Genomic DNA, 16,670 nt, shown 5'->3' with positions numbered 1-16,670 from the left:
TTGGTCTCATTTATAGAAGCCTCATGAGCTGGGAAAATGTACTTATATAATTTAGGTCTGAAGGGGTTAATGCAAACTATAAATAAAAATGTTTACCTGATGCATACAATAAGGGGATAATGTACCCAAGTCAATTTTGGATGTATCAACAGACTCAGAAGGGCCAAATAAAATCAATTCCTTTTGATTAATTTAGACGCATAAAATTAGCAGACATCCACATCTTAATCTCCCCAAAACATCCTGCTAGTCTCTCTACAGGAATAGAGACAGTAGGCTTCGAAGGTAGGTACAGCTGGGTGTCATCTGCCTAGCAGTGAAAAGACACACCATATTTACTCATGATCTGACCTAATGGAAGCATATCCATTAGTGAAAAGTGAAAAAAAAGACTGGGGCTAAAATAGATCTTTGTGGAATACACACAATAGCAGTGCTGAAGTCGATGGGCATTCCCCCATCTGAACAGCAAAACTTCTGTTTTTAAAATAAGACTTAATCCAATTCAGGGAATTTCCATGAATATGCCTACCTACATAATTTTCTAAGCATGAGATCAAAATAGTATGGTCAATTGTATCAAATGTCGCTGAAAGACCTAATAGCAGTAAGGTCACATCACCATGTTTCGTGGCCATAAAAATGTCATTAAATACTTTTAATGATGCAGATTCTGTGCTATGTTGTTTTTTTAAACCCTGATTGAAAAACGTACTCGGTTACCAATGTAACCTCGGTTCCCTGATATAAGGGAACGAGTACTGCGTCGAAGACGCTAGGGGAAAACTCCTTTTCCTCGAGATCCTGAAGCCTTTAATAAATCACGCAGTGGTACTGCACAGCCATAACAGTGTAGAGGACTCTCGTACACTATTGGCTGGCCTGTGGGAACTGCATGAACCAATGGCAGAGCGGCGTAACTGCGCGAACTAACCGGTGCGAAGCCCACGAAGCATCTGCCTATAAAAGACGCATGCTCTGCCATATAATTCAGGTTAATCGACTGAAGCGACGATCACCAGACGTTAGCATCATAGTATGGCCGTCTTACGCAGTACTCGTTCCCGTATCTCAGAGAAACGAGGTTACATTGGTAACCGAGTATGTTCCCTTTCGAACTGTCAGTCGTACTGCGTTGAAGATGCTAGGGGAACTTATATAATCCCACCCAGCTATAATAAGCGCAACGATATGTACTCCCTTACGCTGGAGTGCTAATTTAAAGGGCCCCAGACTACAGTTATTGACACATCTTGATATATCCCCATGCAAACTGGTCTCACAGAGGCCAGTTACTGTATATACAAGAAGGAACTGTGTTAACACTGGAGCATTAAGGAACAAAGGCTCCAAGTGCCACTCATAAGGGGGCGGGCTCACTGATGCCACCTAACTCTTATTATACAGCAAGGATTTGTGCTAGGCCTGGGCAAAAAATAGATAGAATGAATTAATTCAAATTTTTTGTTGCAGGCGATTTAAAAAATAAGTAAATCGAGTTTTTGTGTAATGGCGCATTTTTGGCTCCCCGGAGCTTCCGTAGCGCTAGTTTCACATAGCAGTATGGCAAGCGACAATAACAACATCATAGCACACACAAAACAGCAACAGAAAGCGACAACATGGCTACCGCTGAAAGTGGGAAGTTTGTTCCCAAGAAAGGAATAAAATCATCTGTTGTTTGGAATTGGTATGGGTTTGCTGCGACAGACATGGAGCAAGAGACCCCACGCTGCAACATTTGCCTAAAGCCCATCGCAGTCAAAGGCAGCAGCACCACAAACCTATTCCAACACCTGAAACGGAGACATCCAGCCGAATATGAAAAATGCCAGTCTCTCCGAGACTAACAAAACCGCAGTGACCAACAAACCTTAGCTAAAAAACAGCTAACTGTAGCCGAATCCTTTGCACAAGGCACCGCATATGACAGGAAAGGGGCACGGTGTAGAACAATCACCAAGAGGTCGCTTTGCACATAGCCAAAGACATGGTACCCGTATATACCGTGGAGAAGACAGGGTTTATTAATTTGATTAAAACCTTAAAACCCCAGATATGAGCTACCCAGCCGCAAGTACTTCAGTGAAGTCGACTTGCCCCAGCTGTACAACAACACACGAGAGAAAGTCAGCAGAGAACTGGAGGAGCTGTCCTTTTATTCAGCAACAACCGACATGTAGTCCAGTCAGACTATGCAACCTTATATGAGTTTAACGGTGCATTTCATTAACAATGCGTGAGATTTGCGGAGTATTTCCCTCCAAGCGTCATACTTTCCCGAGGACCACACCGGTGAACTTGTTGCCAAGGGACTGAGAGACACTCTCGACTGCTGGAACCTGTCTGAGAATCGTCTATGCTGCATGACAACTGACAGCGGCACCAACATGATTAAAGCCCTGAGTGTGAACGGATGGCCAAACCTCCAGTGCTTTGGACACATACACAACGCTATTGGTAAGTCTAACAATAAGTAAAATAAAATATAAAATTTTGACAGAGCACATATTATCCTCATCCAAACCGCAGTCAAGCTAGATGACGCTCGTCTTTTCGTAATACTACTACTACTGTCATTTAGCAGACGCTTTTTTCCAAAGCGACTTAAGAACAAGCAAGAAATCAAATAGGAGGGTCCAGCATGGATAAGTGCTGGTTAGATCGCTGTGAGTCCCGTCGGACACAGGTGCTGCCATGCAGTGCTAGAGGAGTTTTTTTTTGTTTTTTGTTTTTTCAGTCAGCTCACCCAACATTTAGTCAAGCTGACTCGAATTTGAAAAGACGAGTGTCTGACTACTTGACAGCGGTTCATCCACCGTTTAAAAAGTTTAAGTGCTGTACGTGATTTATTTTAAAAAAAAAAAATAATTTTATTAGGCCTAGCCAAAAAAAAACTACTCAGGAAAAATGTTTCAATATGGCATGTCCATTTGATCTGTATTTGATTCATAAAGACAGTCGAATGGATTATTTTATAAAATGGATTCAAATTTCTCCACAAACTGCACACATGCCTATAGTAAACAAAAATTCTATTTGTGTATCTGCAGTGTCTGAGTTTTGGAATGACACAAAGTTTTGAAATAGAGAAGAAAATAAATCATTTTTAGATGGATGTAGACTGATATTTATTAATGTCCCCAATAGTGATGTATGTTTTTGTGTTTTATACTTTATCATACAGAGAATGGTGTTAAGGATCCCCGCATAGATCGTGCCATTGGAGTTTGTAAAAAGATAGTCGCTGCTTTTTCCTACAGCTGGAAGAAAAGAAGAGAGCTGGGTGTAGCTCAGTCAGAGCTTGGCCTTCCCCCTCATCAGCTAACAACAGAATCCATAACCAGATGGGGCTCCCGCCAAAAGATGATCGAGCGATTCCTGGAACAGGAGAAGGCTATAGCCCGTGTCCTGGGGTCTGATGTTAAAAGCCGCCATCTTGTGCCCTCTTGGCAAGATATCGAGGTTTTGTAGTTAGTAAACAAGGCGGTTAAAGCACTCCAAGACTTTACGGATGCACTATCAGGGGAAATGTATGTCAGTGTCTCATACATCAAGCCTGTTATCCATCTGTTCAAAACCAGTCTTTTGCAGCCTGAGGACAACGACACGGAGCTTACAAAAACAATAAAAAGGAACATACTGGGATACCTTGTTGACAAATACAGTGATCCTGTCAAGGATGAGCTCTTGGACATGGCCTCTCTGATGGATCCAAGGTTCTGTTCATCCTACATAGACCCGGACAAGGTGGAGAAAGTCAAAAGAAGAGCTGTCAGTGAACTTCTGTCTTTCCCCGCTGACAAAAGCACACCACAGCCTGGTCCAGTTGGGGGGGTTTGCAGAGAGGGTGACTACCTGTGCTTTAAACGGTGTTGAAAGCACTTTGGGCACAGAACCATGTCTTGGTTTGAGGATGGCGTAAGAGTCACCTGGGCCAAACTCCAGACAGGAATTGACTTGTTAGGTAATAGTAGTTATGTCACAGAGTCACTCAAGCCCTCCACTAAAACACCTGCACCTGTTCATCCACAATCACCAGAGTTCTGATCACCCGCACCAGATCCTCATCACCATCACAGTATATCAAGCCTGCACTCACACCACTTCACTGTCTGATCTCGTTAAACAACACACAGACCCACCATGCTTACTTCCTGTCTTCATCTGATCCCTCGTCTTCTGTCTATGAACTGCCATCCTGGAAACCTGGTTACCTGTTACAGTATACTCACCTTGTCTATCCGTCAGCTGAAGTTGAAGATCATCCATTCTCTGACAATTCATCACCTGTAGTGTTTACGTGTCTCAGCTCTGTCAATAAACTTTTACCTATATTCACATCCTATTTTTTTTTATTATTTTTTTATCCTTGAATCATAGTAGGCCTAACTAGGACCGAGTGACCCTTAAGAAATTGTCGATTTAAGTTGTACACTTTACATTGTACTGCCTTTCGGTTCTTATTCCAGAGGAACTTGATGGAAGCAAAATGTACAGACAGTCACTCAAATATTATTAGGATCTATTATGCAGACATGATTGCATTAACCTTTATAATTACCTGCATTGACAATTGAGCAAGTCCTTAGCTTATCACATCATCAGTGTGGCGAAAAAAAACCCTGCATTCTGCTGAAAACAATGAGTGACAGACAGAACCAATGAGACAGGTCTGAGTGGATTTGTGAGTATAAGTCATCTTCAAAATGCACCGATGAGTAACAGGTAGCATTTTGGATAAAGTCCTTTTAGTAGACAGGCCATTTAGTAGACAGCCCAATCAGAACAGCAATTTGAAGATCATCATTTTTGTTTTCTGAATGCTACTGATTGTTAAATAATGTGTATATAATGCAAATTCTGTAATCATGATTAGTGTCTATGATTACTGTTGTAAGGAAATAAGCCAGCTTGAATATGTAATACTTTTTTAAAGCATAGTCAAACACAAGTGTGAGCTAATCAGTCTTAAGTGCGCAGAATGCTCACAGATCAAGACTCTCATTTCTCTCGCTTTCTTTCAGCAGGTAGTCTCAGCGATTTCTGTGACCAATATACTTCTGAGGCACTTCATATGTAAATGGGACGCAGACTGATGAAGAATGCAGATGTACAGTATCTATTTTTCTAGCACATAAATCACATAAAGAGCAGCTCAACAATCCACTGACTGCCACTAGAGCAAGACGAGAGGAAAGCAAGAGGAAATTGTTTTATTATGATTATTATTTATTGTGGTCCGAGGTCTATACTCGAAAAAGTTGACAAAGTGTGAATGCCAAGGAAGCAAACAAGCTTCACAGGAAATATTTTAGCAGGACAATTTAGCTGAGAGAAATGGAGAAATGTTCACAAGGAGAAATGGACTCATGTGATTAAATCTGGAATAAATCTCACCACTGATCATTTGAATAAAGAGAACACCATAATGCCGGTGGAAAAAAGGAAAGGGAAGACAAAAATAAGCGTCACAGGTGCTTATAGCCCACTCAAAATTCTTTCGGCTGAAAGGATTTTCTCAGTGGGGTGAAATGAGACGGAATTATTCTGACCTATAATTTAACAGTCCTCCAGTCCATCTACCACTGCAGCCTTTATGTTATTTTATTTTTCATCCCAGCAGGTAGAAATTATTACTTTGTAGCAGGAGCTCGTGCAATACTCATGGACCAGAGTAGATTCATGCTGAGTGAAACATGGTGAGAAATAATGACCATCATCATCATCTTCATCAGCAGCAGCAGTGCAGCCTCTCTGTGAATGAATCTTTCACCAGCGGCAGGTAGCTGTCACAGGTAGGCACGCTGGACCCTTAAAATAGAATTCCCAGCAGGGCCTGGTCAACTAATTGGATTTGAGTTATAACAAGTGCTTTAGTGATTCTAAGTGAATATGAACACCTCCCCTGCATTTTGCTTCTCTTTATTTTCTTTTTTTAATATTCATGGTGCAGTCATATAAATGGCATCCTAATGGGAACATTTTGTTATAAGTGGGGTAACTAGGCGGCAGTTCCATTTTATTTATTGTATAGATCTGGCAATGTTCTGGAGTTGATTCGAATTGTAAACAAAAGTACTTCACAATTTCCCAATTTTCTCATAATTTATTCCAACTCATATAGGAAAATATGCACAAGAAGTGACATTAAAACATGTATACAACAATAAAGACACATTCGATTGGTATCTTTACATTTTGGTGCATCTGCTTTTGATATTTACACCAGCAGACTTTTGACAGCACCATACAAAGTCATTGCAAATTTGTTGATATTATTTTTATGCACAAGTAACTCTGAGGGATTCAAAAGAGTGAATCACAATCACAAGGTCTGATCAAGAGATGAATTTTTCTGTGATGTGCGCTAAATAAATACTAGTGATATAAAAGCTAATTGCATAAGATCCATGCAGAATCAAACTAAAAATAGCTGCCAACAAAAAAAAAACAAAAGAGACCCGAGTCAATCTCATCAGAATCCCTTTAATTACCAATCGGTGATCAGATTACACTCCTGTTCCGTCTGGCTTAACCACAGCTGCAGAAAGAAGCTAGCTGGCATTAGATCTGTGCTTTAACGCACTTTCCATCAATGCATAAAATCAGTGGTTTTATAGGGATGAGCATGTGCAGACTGAAAGTAGAAATGATTAGCTGTGTTTAGCATAAAGTCGCAAGAATCAGACACAGATGAATCACACTTAGTGAGCTAACAGGTGCTGACAGTTGACAAACGAGTTTCTCACAGTTCGATAAACGTTTTTACAGAAAAGGAGCTGAGTGGTTTTCTATTTTCAAGAATGGATAAATCTAAACCAATTTCTCTCTACAGTTCTGTTGATCTGTATATCTCGATTCCCTCAAATCCCTTGAGGGACAAGATATCACGATACTGGTGCAATATTACACATGTCCTGTATATGTATCATGGAATTCATATGCTGTATATATGGACACCTTTCACATTTCCAGGGTTCTCAGAAGCGAAGTTGGTAAACTTCTATAGTGGTGAACGGGAGACTATCAGCATATATCATTTTTGTATTAACATTTGCTCCAATAGCAAAATAAAAAATCCATACTTTTTCCACGAATCTGTTTTTTTTTTTTTTTGGTGCAATTTTCTGTTAAGGTAATATAACACAAAGACCATTTCTTATTTTGTTTTCTGTTCTTTTAGATGAACAAATTGACTCTAGGCTATTTGATTCATCAGATATATGTATTTTCTCTGCTATTCTACTCAAGAAAAGCCAGTGATAGTGTGTTCCTGTGTCAGCAAAGATGAGAAAATGCAGCTGTATTGACCATAATGCACGCCTCTGTCTGAAGTGGCCACTGTTTTGACTGTGTAGGTACTGTTAGTACACTGTGACACCTTTCAAACATGACACGTCCTAAATGCCATCATGACCATTTTGTGAGTTCCTATGCAAATGTGAACCTCTGAACTCCTTGTATGTTATGTGCACAGTTCGGGTCACCCAGAGACAACCACCTCTGGTCTTTCCACCAGTCGTAGGGCCTCGTGCATGCCGGCGGCTGACAGCCTGCGGTTAATATTACGGTAACGGCAGCTGAGCAGGCTCCGGTATGTGGTGCGCAGGTCGCGGTTGAAGAAAGCATAGATAAAGGGGTTGATGAGTGAGTTGGCGTAACCCAACCACAACAGAGTTCTCTCCACCCACAGCGGGACACAGCTACACTCTGTGCCACAGATGAAAGGCCGGGCCGTGGACAGGAGAAAGAACGGGAGCCAGCAGACGGTGAAAGCTCCTACCACCACCCCAAGTGTGGCTGCCGCCTTCTGTTCACGTTTGAATATGGAAATGCTCCTGCGGTCTGAGCTCTTCCTGCCCACTCCTCGCAGGATTCGAGGCAGACACGCACACTCTTCCACTTCCCTCTGAAGCTTGATCGCGACGGTTACGCAATCCACACCCATGGGTTCTTCCGTCCCATTGGCCCCTTCCACCTCATCCTCATCTTCTTCCTCCTGTCCTGCACGAGGGAAGCCAGTGATGGTGTGTTTGGCAGCGCTGAGCTTGGCGGCACGGTAGATGCGGTAATACATGACCAGCATGACAGTCATGGGGATGTAAAACGCAACAGCTGTAGAGTAAATGGTGTAGCCAAAGTCCTGGCTGATCAGACACACGCGGTCATCGTTTACGTTCTGTGCCCAGCCAAAGAGCGGTGGCAAGGTGATTGACGCAGAGAGCAGCCACACAGAAAGCACCATTTTGGCCATACACCATCCGTTCTGCCTCACCGGGTATGTTAGGGGTCTTGTGATGCCCAGGTACCTGTGATAGAGGGAAAATACCGATGAAAGATGTATAATATATTATTCAGTACAGTGTTATTTTAGTATCACTGAGATACTATATAGTTTGTATTAATGTTTTGAATGTTTTATTTGTATATGTTCGGTTTTCATTTTCATTTTACAATTTTATTTTTTCATTTTCATTTTTTTTTTATAAGTATAATTTTTCAATTATTATTTCAGGTTTTTTTAGCACATCAATTTAAACTAAATGAAAATAAGAAGTGTTGCCTTGGCAATTAGCTGAAATAAAATAAGATTAGGCTTTTTATATTATATTTTATTTCAAGAGATTAAAGTTTGGTTGTTTTATAGTTAACTTAAATAAAATAAAAACTGTAAAATTATTGTTGATTGTTGGTTATAGATACCTAATGGATTCACTAATGATAAGTGTTGCCAAATCATTTATAATATATGTATGTAGGTTATGTATGTATCAATAAGCTGATCATGATCATGATTATGATTAACAGAAAACTCACCGGTCGATGCTAATAACGCAAAGGGTCATGATGGACGCGGTGCAGCACATCACATCCATGGCTATGAACACGTTACAGAAGAACTTGCCAAAAATCCACTGGCCACCGATCAGGTCCGTGATGCTGACGAACGGCATCACCGCGAGCGCAATGGAGAGGTCCGCGAGCGCGAGAGACACGATCAGATAGTTGGAGGGCTGCCGTAGCTTTTTCACAAAACACACGGAGATGACCACGAGCAGGTTCCCGCAGATGGTTATGAGTGTGAGCATGGTCAGCACCCCACCGATCAGCACCTTCTCAACCTCTCCGTAGCTGAGGATCTGCTCCGCGCAGCGCGTGCCGTTTGCCACCTCCATCATCTCCAGTAGGATAGGGGAGCTAGAGGGCTTCATTTCCAAGGAACCGGAGCCTGTAGCCACTGCAATTTCTCCAGAAACGTGCGCTATTTTGAAAAGTCGAGGGACGATAATCTCGGAGATCATCATACCGTTAGAGGCTTCCCCACATGCACCTGTCTCTCTCGCGCGCTCCTCTGCCATGAAGGGCTTCATAGTTTGCCCGTGGCTTTGCGGGACAATAGTTCTGTTGGTATCGCTCAGCACCATGCCGTGCTCCTTTTATTCATGAACTTTTCAGAGCGCCCGATGGTGGCACGAGATCACAGCTGCGCGCGCAATAACTGATGCGCATCCGATGAGCGTTCATTCAGTGACGCGCGGCTAATTTCTCTATTTTTAGAGGAGATCATTGGTTCGCCATTTTCGCACACCACGTTCCGACAAAAATGAGAGAAGTTTGTCAAGTTGTTTTTAAGCAAGTGCTCTGGCAAACTGATGACAGTCTTTTATCAATCACTAAAATCAAACAAGTTAGAAGATAAAATGACTTATTTTTACGCGATGGCAGTTTATAATCGTGATAAATGTGTGCCATATTACAGTAACAGAATCAACCTTGTCTCTGATGTAAATTTCACATTTTGTCTGTCTGTTACAAATTCAGATAAACAATAGGCCTATATCCCTAAACGGTGTAATTAGTTACATTGCCCACTACGGGTTTGTTTTAGTAGAAAACGTTTAAAATGCTGTCAGTTAATATTATGGTAATCAAACAATTATTTTCCCATTCCTCATCACCACCCAGCAGGCCAGCACACCCCTATTTAACATTTTACAGTCACCATGGAATCAAAATGGAAGTTTTGGGGATTTTAGTATAATAGGTCATACTTAATTTAGCATGAATATGACACCTCACCCCTCCACAACACCCTAAAGGACCCACAATGTCCTTCAGGGTTCCGTGGAGGGGAGAGGTGTCTAAGTCGCAGCATCTAGCTACTGGAGTGCCTCAGGGCTCAAGGCTCAGTGCTTGGACCACTTCTCTTCTCCATCTACATGTCACTAGGATCTGTTATTCAGAAACAGGTTTTTCCTGTCACTGCTATGCTGATAACACACATCTCTTCCTCGCATTCCAGCCAGATGATCTGATGGGAACTGCTCGCATCTCTGCCTGCCTGACAGATATTTCTTCCTGAATAAAGGATCACCACCTTCAACTAAACCTCGCAAAGACAGAACTGCTTGTGGTCTCGGCCAACCCAATACTTCATCACAACTTCTCCATTGAGCTAGGTTTGTCAACCATAACTCCATCCTGGACTGCGAGTTGAGATTGATGATTAGTTGAACTTCACAGATCAAATTGCTAGAACTGCCCCGTCCTGCAGATTTACCTTATAAAACATTAGGACGATCAGGCCCTTCATACCAGAGCATGCTACACAACTCTCTCACAAGCTCTTGTTCTATCCAGACTGGACTATTGTAATGTTCTTTTGGCAGGCCTTCCAGCATGCACTGTCAAACCTCTGCAACTGATCCAGAATATCGCAGCAAGAGTGGTCTTTAACAAGCAGAATAGTGCGCACGTAACACCTCCCCTCATAAAATTGCACAGGTTGCCAATTGCCGCTCGCCTCTAATTCAAGGCACTGGTGTTTGCCTACAGAACAACCACTGGCTCTGCACCCCTGTACCTAAGCTCATTACTTCAGACCTATGTGCCCTCTAGAAGCTTGCATTCTGCAAGTGAACGGCATCCCAAAGAGGCACAAAATAATTTTCACTGACCTTTACCTTGAATGTTCCAAGCTGGTGGAGTGCTTTGGGAGACTTGGTCTCCTTTGTAAAACCTTCTGTGAAAAAAATGGGTGTCATTTTCGATTCTACACTCAAATCTGATAAACATCAATTCTCTTTTTCAATTAAGATTGCTATCTAAAGCTAAGAGGTTTTTATACTTTCCAGAGTTTGAGAGAGTGACCCATGCATGTGTGTCATCTCGGCTTGATTATTGGAATTCTCTTTGTATTGGAATTAGTCAATCTAATATGAATTGACTTCAGATGGTTCAAAATGTAGACTGATCATGGCACTTATGCCATATTTTTGGTTTGATGCATGTATTGCTCTCATTTGTAAGTCGCTTTGGATAAAAGAGTCTGCTATATTAATAAATGTAAACACTAATATGTCAGCCTTAATGTTATAATTGTGCTCCAAATCAATGACAAAATTCGAATTTAGAACATATAAGCATTCAAAACTTACTCTCTCACTTCCGGCAATATGGATCAATGGTTTTGATGACTTCACTGCACGTCTCATCAGATTTTCTGTCCTATCAAATGCTCTCTAGAATCTAAAGTGTCCCGCCCCCTATATTATAAATAGAAGCTGAAGCTGCTTGTTGACACATTTAGGGTGCTTCTCAATATCCCTCCTTGTTTCCTCGCTCCTACATCCTCCATCCTATGACCCGGAAACCGACCGAGCTCAGCCATCTAGGACATCTCAATTCTCTAATTGCATTGCGAGGAGGTGAGGATCGAGGAGTGAGGAGGGTTCCTGAGGAGTCATGAGCGAGGATACATGGGTGTATCCTTTGAGGAAGTGTTGGTAACACTTTACAATACGGGTGCACTAATATGCATTAATTTGTGCTTAACTAATGCACAGATAATCATGAGTTAATGTATTACTAATGGTGAACTAACCCATTTATTAATGATTACTACATCAGCAACTAATGAAGATTCTACATTATTAATAGATTAAGTAATCATTAAATTGTTATTAGTTAAATGTGTCGTAATGTATTAATTCCTTAATAACATATTATCTTAACTAATAATGTAAATTAATGTGTTAAGTAACACAACAGGTCAAAGCCATGCACTTCAACTTCCAGTTGTCTGCTTTAATTAATCATTAGCTAATGATTTACAAATGTATCATTTTGTTATGACTTTACTTGGTGTGGCTCATGACTATTAACTAATTCAAAACCCATAACCACGATTACATATTACTTAATCAATTAGTTAATAGTCATGTGCCACAACAAGTAAAGTCATAACATAATGACACATTTGTAAATCATTAGCTAATGATTAATTAAAGCAGACAACTGGAAGTTGAAATGCCTGGCTTTGACCCGTTGTGGTAATTAACACATTCATTTACATTATTAGTTAAGATAATATGTTATTAAGGAATTAATACATTATGACACATTTAACTAATAACAATTTAATGATTACTTAATCTATTAATAATGTAGAATCTTCATTAGTTGCTGATGTAGTAATCATTAATAAATGGGTTAGTTCACCATTAGTAATATATTAACTCATGATTATATGTGCATTAGTAATGCATGAATTAATGCATATTAGTGCACCCCTAAACGTGACGCACGTATTAATTATCCTCCCCCTTCACATCTTGCCACAGTTTATTGACACAAATGTATGTCAAATAACAACAACTGACAGTTGTAGAATTATATCAAAGCACAAGAAAATGAAAGAAACAAACTGTAATACTATAAACAACAAATAAAAAGCAGTTAATAATTGGGAATAAGTAGTTGTTATTAATAACTGCTAATATTAAATAAAATATGGACAAATGTGGGATTTTGTAGGGGTTGAAACTATTACAATATAAATAATTATCTCTAATGTTCAAGAATCCCGATGTGCAAACTAAATCCATTGGTGTAGAGTCATCATTATTTGACGACGCTTTGAAGTGACGCTAAAGGGAGCGAGGGTATCATTTCACCTGATTCAATTCCTTTCTTTCTTTTCTTTGTGTCCTTCCCTCGCATCCTGAAGGGGTGGAGATAAGACGCGAGGAAAGGAAGCTAGGAAAGGAAACGAGGATGCACAAATAAGAATTGAGAAGCACCCTTAATATTTTCTGCATGGTGAATGGCACATAGTGCACTAGGGCAGTGGTTTTCAAACCTGTCCTGGAGTCACCCCAGCCCTGCAAATTTTGTATGTCTCCCTTATCAGACACACCCAATTTAGTTCTTGCAGTCTCTACTTACGAGCTGATGAGTTGTTGATTCAGGTGTTATAAATGAGGGAGACCCACAAAATGCGCAGGGCTGGGGTGCCTCCAGGACAGGTTTGAAAACCACTGCACTAGGGGATAGGCAACAATTCAGTGTAAATATGCTTTCCACTGGGGTGAATTAAGTGGTTGGTTGCATATTAGTGTCAAGAGAACCACTACTGTGAGCACACAGTCTGCTCCGGTCCAGAGACACAATAGCACAGAGCGGATATTATGCGCTAGTCGGCGAAGACTTCAAAACCTATCATACCCATTTTAATTCTGCACAGAATGCTTATTTTAAAGCCATATTGAGGCGATTAGGAGGAAACTGCAGCTTAACTGAGCTCAGAGGTTCTGGGGGTTATTCCAGAAAGCAGGTTATGTGCCATACCTGGGTTTGTTTAAGAGTAAGTAAGCGGATAACCTCAACTTCCGGTTCCAAAAATAGAGGTAACTTTCAGGGTATGTAAGTAGCCATAGCAGCTCACTCTCTGAACATAACCTGCTCCAGAGCAGGTTTTTATCCTTTCCAGAGTTTGAGAGAGTGACCCATGCATTTGTGTCATCTCGGCTTGATTATTGTAATTCTCTTTGTATTGGAATTAGTCAATCTAATATGAATTGACTTCAGATGGTTCAAAAAGCAGACTGATCATGACGTAGTGTCAGTGACGTCTCCCATCGGATTCTGAAGAGCCGTTTTGAAGCGTAAAGTAGGGTCGAGCTGACCGTTCACTCCCGGATAATATAAAATGGCCAAAGAGGCGAGACGTGGGTGGAGCTGAGGTGACGCGATGACTAACAGACAGCAGATAAATGGCTATCCAACTGTCACTCAAAGTGGCCACGCCCTTAATTATGCAGAACTTTAAGGCTTTATATAATGTAAAATTAGCCGTATAGACCAAAACCACAATTTGTACTAGGATGTAAACATGTTTTTTTCTGCTGTAAAGTTGGGCATTTTAACATGGGGCTAAATGAGATTCTGCTCCCTTCTGGAGCCTGTCCCTAATGGCCAGTTGATGAATTGCAGTTTAAGTCACTTCCGTATTAGCTTCAAGAGAAACTGCAGGAGGTTGCCGCTTGACTCAAACGTTTTGCTACGGTTTCCGGGTTGAACAGCATGTTTCCTGGAAACGGTGTGCAACGGGGTTTGAGAGATACGTTTTCTCTTGTTTGGGGGGTGTGTCAAAAATGTCAGCCCAATCAGCAGCAACATGTATTTAAACCGGTATTAAAGAAACAGTTTGCACAATGGGTCCAAGTAAAGTTGTTTACAAATGTGTCCGCTGCAGCTCAGTATACGCAACAGTTGAAGATATTAGAAGACATGATTGTCGTAAGAGTTTTATAGTAAAAAATATAACATATCAACATGATGATGTAGTTGTTAATATTTTTAGCTTCATTGCAGTTTATTTCTATACCAAATTTCATACACAATGGTAATTAAGTGCTTTACATAAAAATGAGAAAGTAAATACAAGGTATTAAAAAAGTAAGAACGAGAAATAAAATGATTAAAATTAGAATTGATTACCAGGAGATAAAAAAAGTGAATTAAATGGGATGTGGATGTTCTCTTTTATTCTGTACGGCAAGGGCAGTGACTGTAACATTGAGCGTATTTTGCAGGATTAAACACTTATTTATACAGATTTCATCAGGCTCTGAAAATTCTTCAAAAAGAACACAAAGAATGGCCTTCTCAGCTGCCATAGTTGCAACTCCTGTGTCATCAGAACAGGGTGTTCAACGCAGCACCGTTTCCGTTTATCTAAGTTTTAGTAACAATGACACCAAATTACCTAATTTGATCTTAGATGTAATAAATATATTTAACAAAAAAATTAATAATAAGCATATTCAACAAATTCTTCATAATAAAACGTTCCTAAAGGCACATTTTATGGGCATCTCTTATTGAGTTTATAAACTGAAAGGAAGCCTGGCTGTTACCTCATAAGTATTGCATTTCCAAAAAGACTAAAGAAGTTAATTTTAAGATCTTGCATAAGATATATCCTGTGAATGAAACTCTGGCAAAATATATGGATGTTGACAGTTCTTGCTCATTTTGTGGGAATAAGGATGAAACACTAATTCGTTTATTTTTCCAATGTGAAAAAACTCAAAACTTTTGGAATAACTTCTGTATCTGATTGACACTAGAGATTGCAGCCTTTAGCCTCTTTGTTAGAGCGTCCGGCTCTCATGCTGGCGGAACCGGGTTTGAGCCCCGCTTGGAGCCGGTGGTTCGAACAGGTGGGGTTACATAAGCATCTTGATTCTTCCAAATCCCAAATATATAAGATATAATATGTTACTATAAAGGTACAACTAATTCTTCATTGAATTACATTGTTAATTTTATTATTTTGTTTAGTATTTTATTCATAAGCGAAAATTATCCAACTCGCAGCCTACTATTTCAATTTTTTTTTTATTGATATTGATGCATTTCTCAAATCTCTTAGGTTGGCTAAAAATAAGAAAAGTGACAGATTCTTGAAATATTATGTTTTTTATAGTAGCCTATGTTTATAGTCTATCTTTCTTCTTTTTCTTTCTTTCCCTCTTATTGTGTTTGTGAAACTTTACATGATGATTTGATATAATTTCATTCATGTAGAAGTTCTATCTGTTCTGTCCTTATGTCAGTTTATCAGTTTAAAAAACCCTGTTCCCGTTTAAAAACGTTTTGTAACGTTTTGTCGGCTGAACGCATCCCTGTCTTCCTGTTTCAGTGGAAATTACATCAACGCATTGAATAATGCATTTCAAGCCATTTCAGTGCCTTTAATTAAAAATAGTAGGCTAGCCATATAGGACACTTTAAATGAAAAAAGGGAAGAAAAATGGACATGGAAGAAATAGTGAAACATTGCTCTAAATCATATTCGTTCTGAAGGTCTCTATATTATCTGTCCCATTTTTGTGTAATATCTGTGGGTCCAATAGAAGAGTTCAGATGCAAAAGCCTCTAAAAGCCACTTCGGTCAAAAATGAGATAACGATGGCCTACTGAGTGAATGCTCTCCACGTAGGCTATACGTTCATAAAATACTTTCACTTCAAACTCACTAAATCCCAGCCTCAGCCCATTCAGAAGTACCGGTACTTAGGTAGAAACCCAGAAGCCTAAGAAAAATGCTTATTTTAAAGAAAAACGTCAGACGGACTTAGAGGTTTTTGCATCTGAAGTCTTCAATAGAAATAGATAGGCTACAATCCCAAGAAAAACACCTTTTAACATGAATAATAATAGGCCTAATAATAATAAATAAATAAATAAATTAACAAAACAAAGAACATTATCCCACAGAAACCAGACGGAATATCAGTGCTCTTCTTGTCCGGAATTCGGTTTATTTAGAAACAAGCTGCGCTGTCGCCTCCCTGTGGCAAGATAGGCTATAGGCCTAC

At 40.0% G+C, this 16,670-nt stretch overlaps 1 protein-coding gene across 1 annotated transcript; it reads right to left on the bottom strand.

Annotated features, from left to right (window-relative positions):
• Nucleotides 1–7,486: 7,486 nt before the first annotated feature.
• On the bottom strand, nucleotides 7,487–9,428 carry htr7a (5-hydroxytryptamine (serotonin) receptor 7a; the record flags this gene model as incomplete). Its single annotated transcript, XM_079833361.1, has 2 exons — nucleotides 7,487–8,312; nucleotides 8,821–9,428. 2 exons carry the CDS (start codon nucleotides 9,426–9,428, stop codon nucleotides 7,487–7,489), a joined length of 1,434 nt encoding a protein of 477 aa, XP_079689487.1.
• Nucleotides 9,429–16,670: the final 7,242 nt, after the last annotated feature.

This window comes from Gobio gobio, assembly GCF_949357685.1.
Source record: "Gobio gobio genome assembly, chromosome: 13".
Taxonomy (NCBI): domain Eukaryota; kingdom Metazoa; phylum Chordata; class Actinopteri; order Cypriniformes; family Gobionidae; genus Gobio; species Gobio gobio.
The sequence above is the reverse complement of the archived record's forward strand: the minus strand, read 5'-3'. Positions and strand labels throughout refer to the sequence as shown.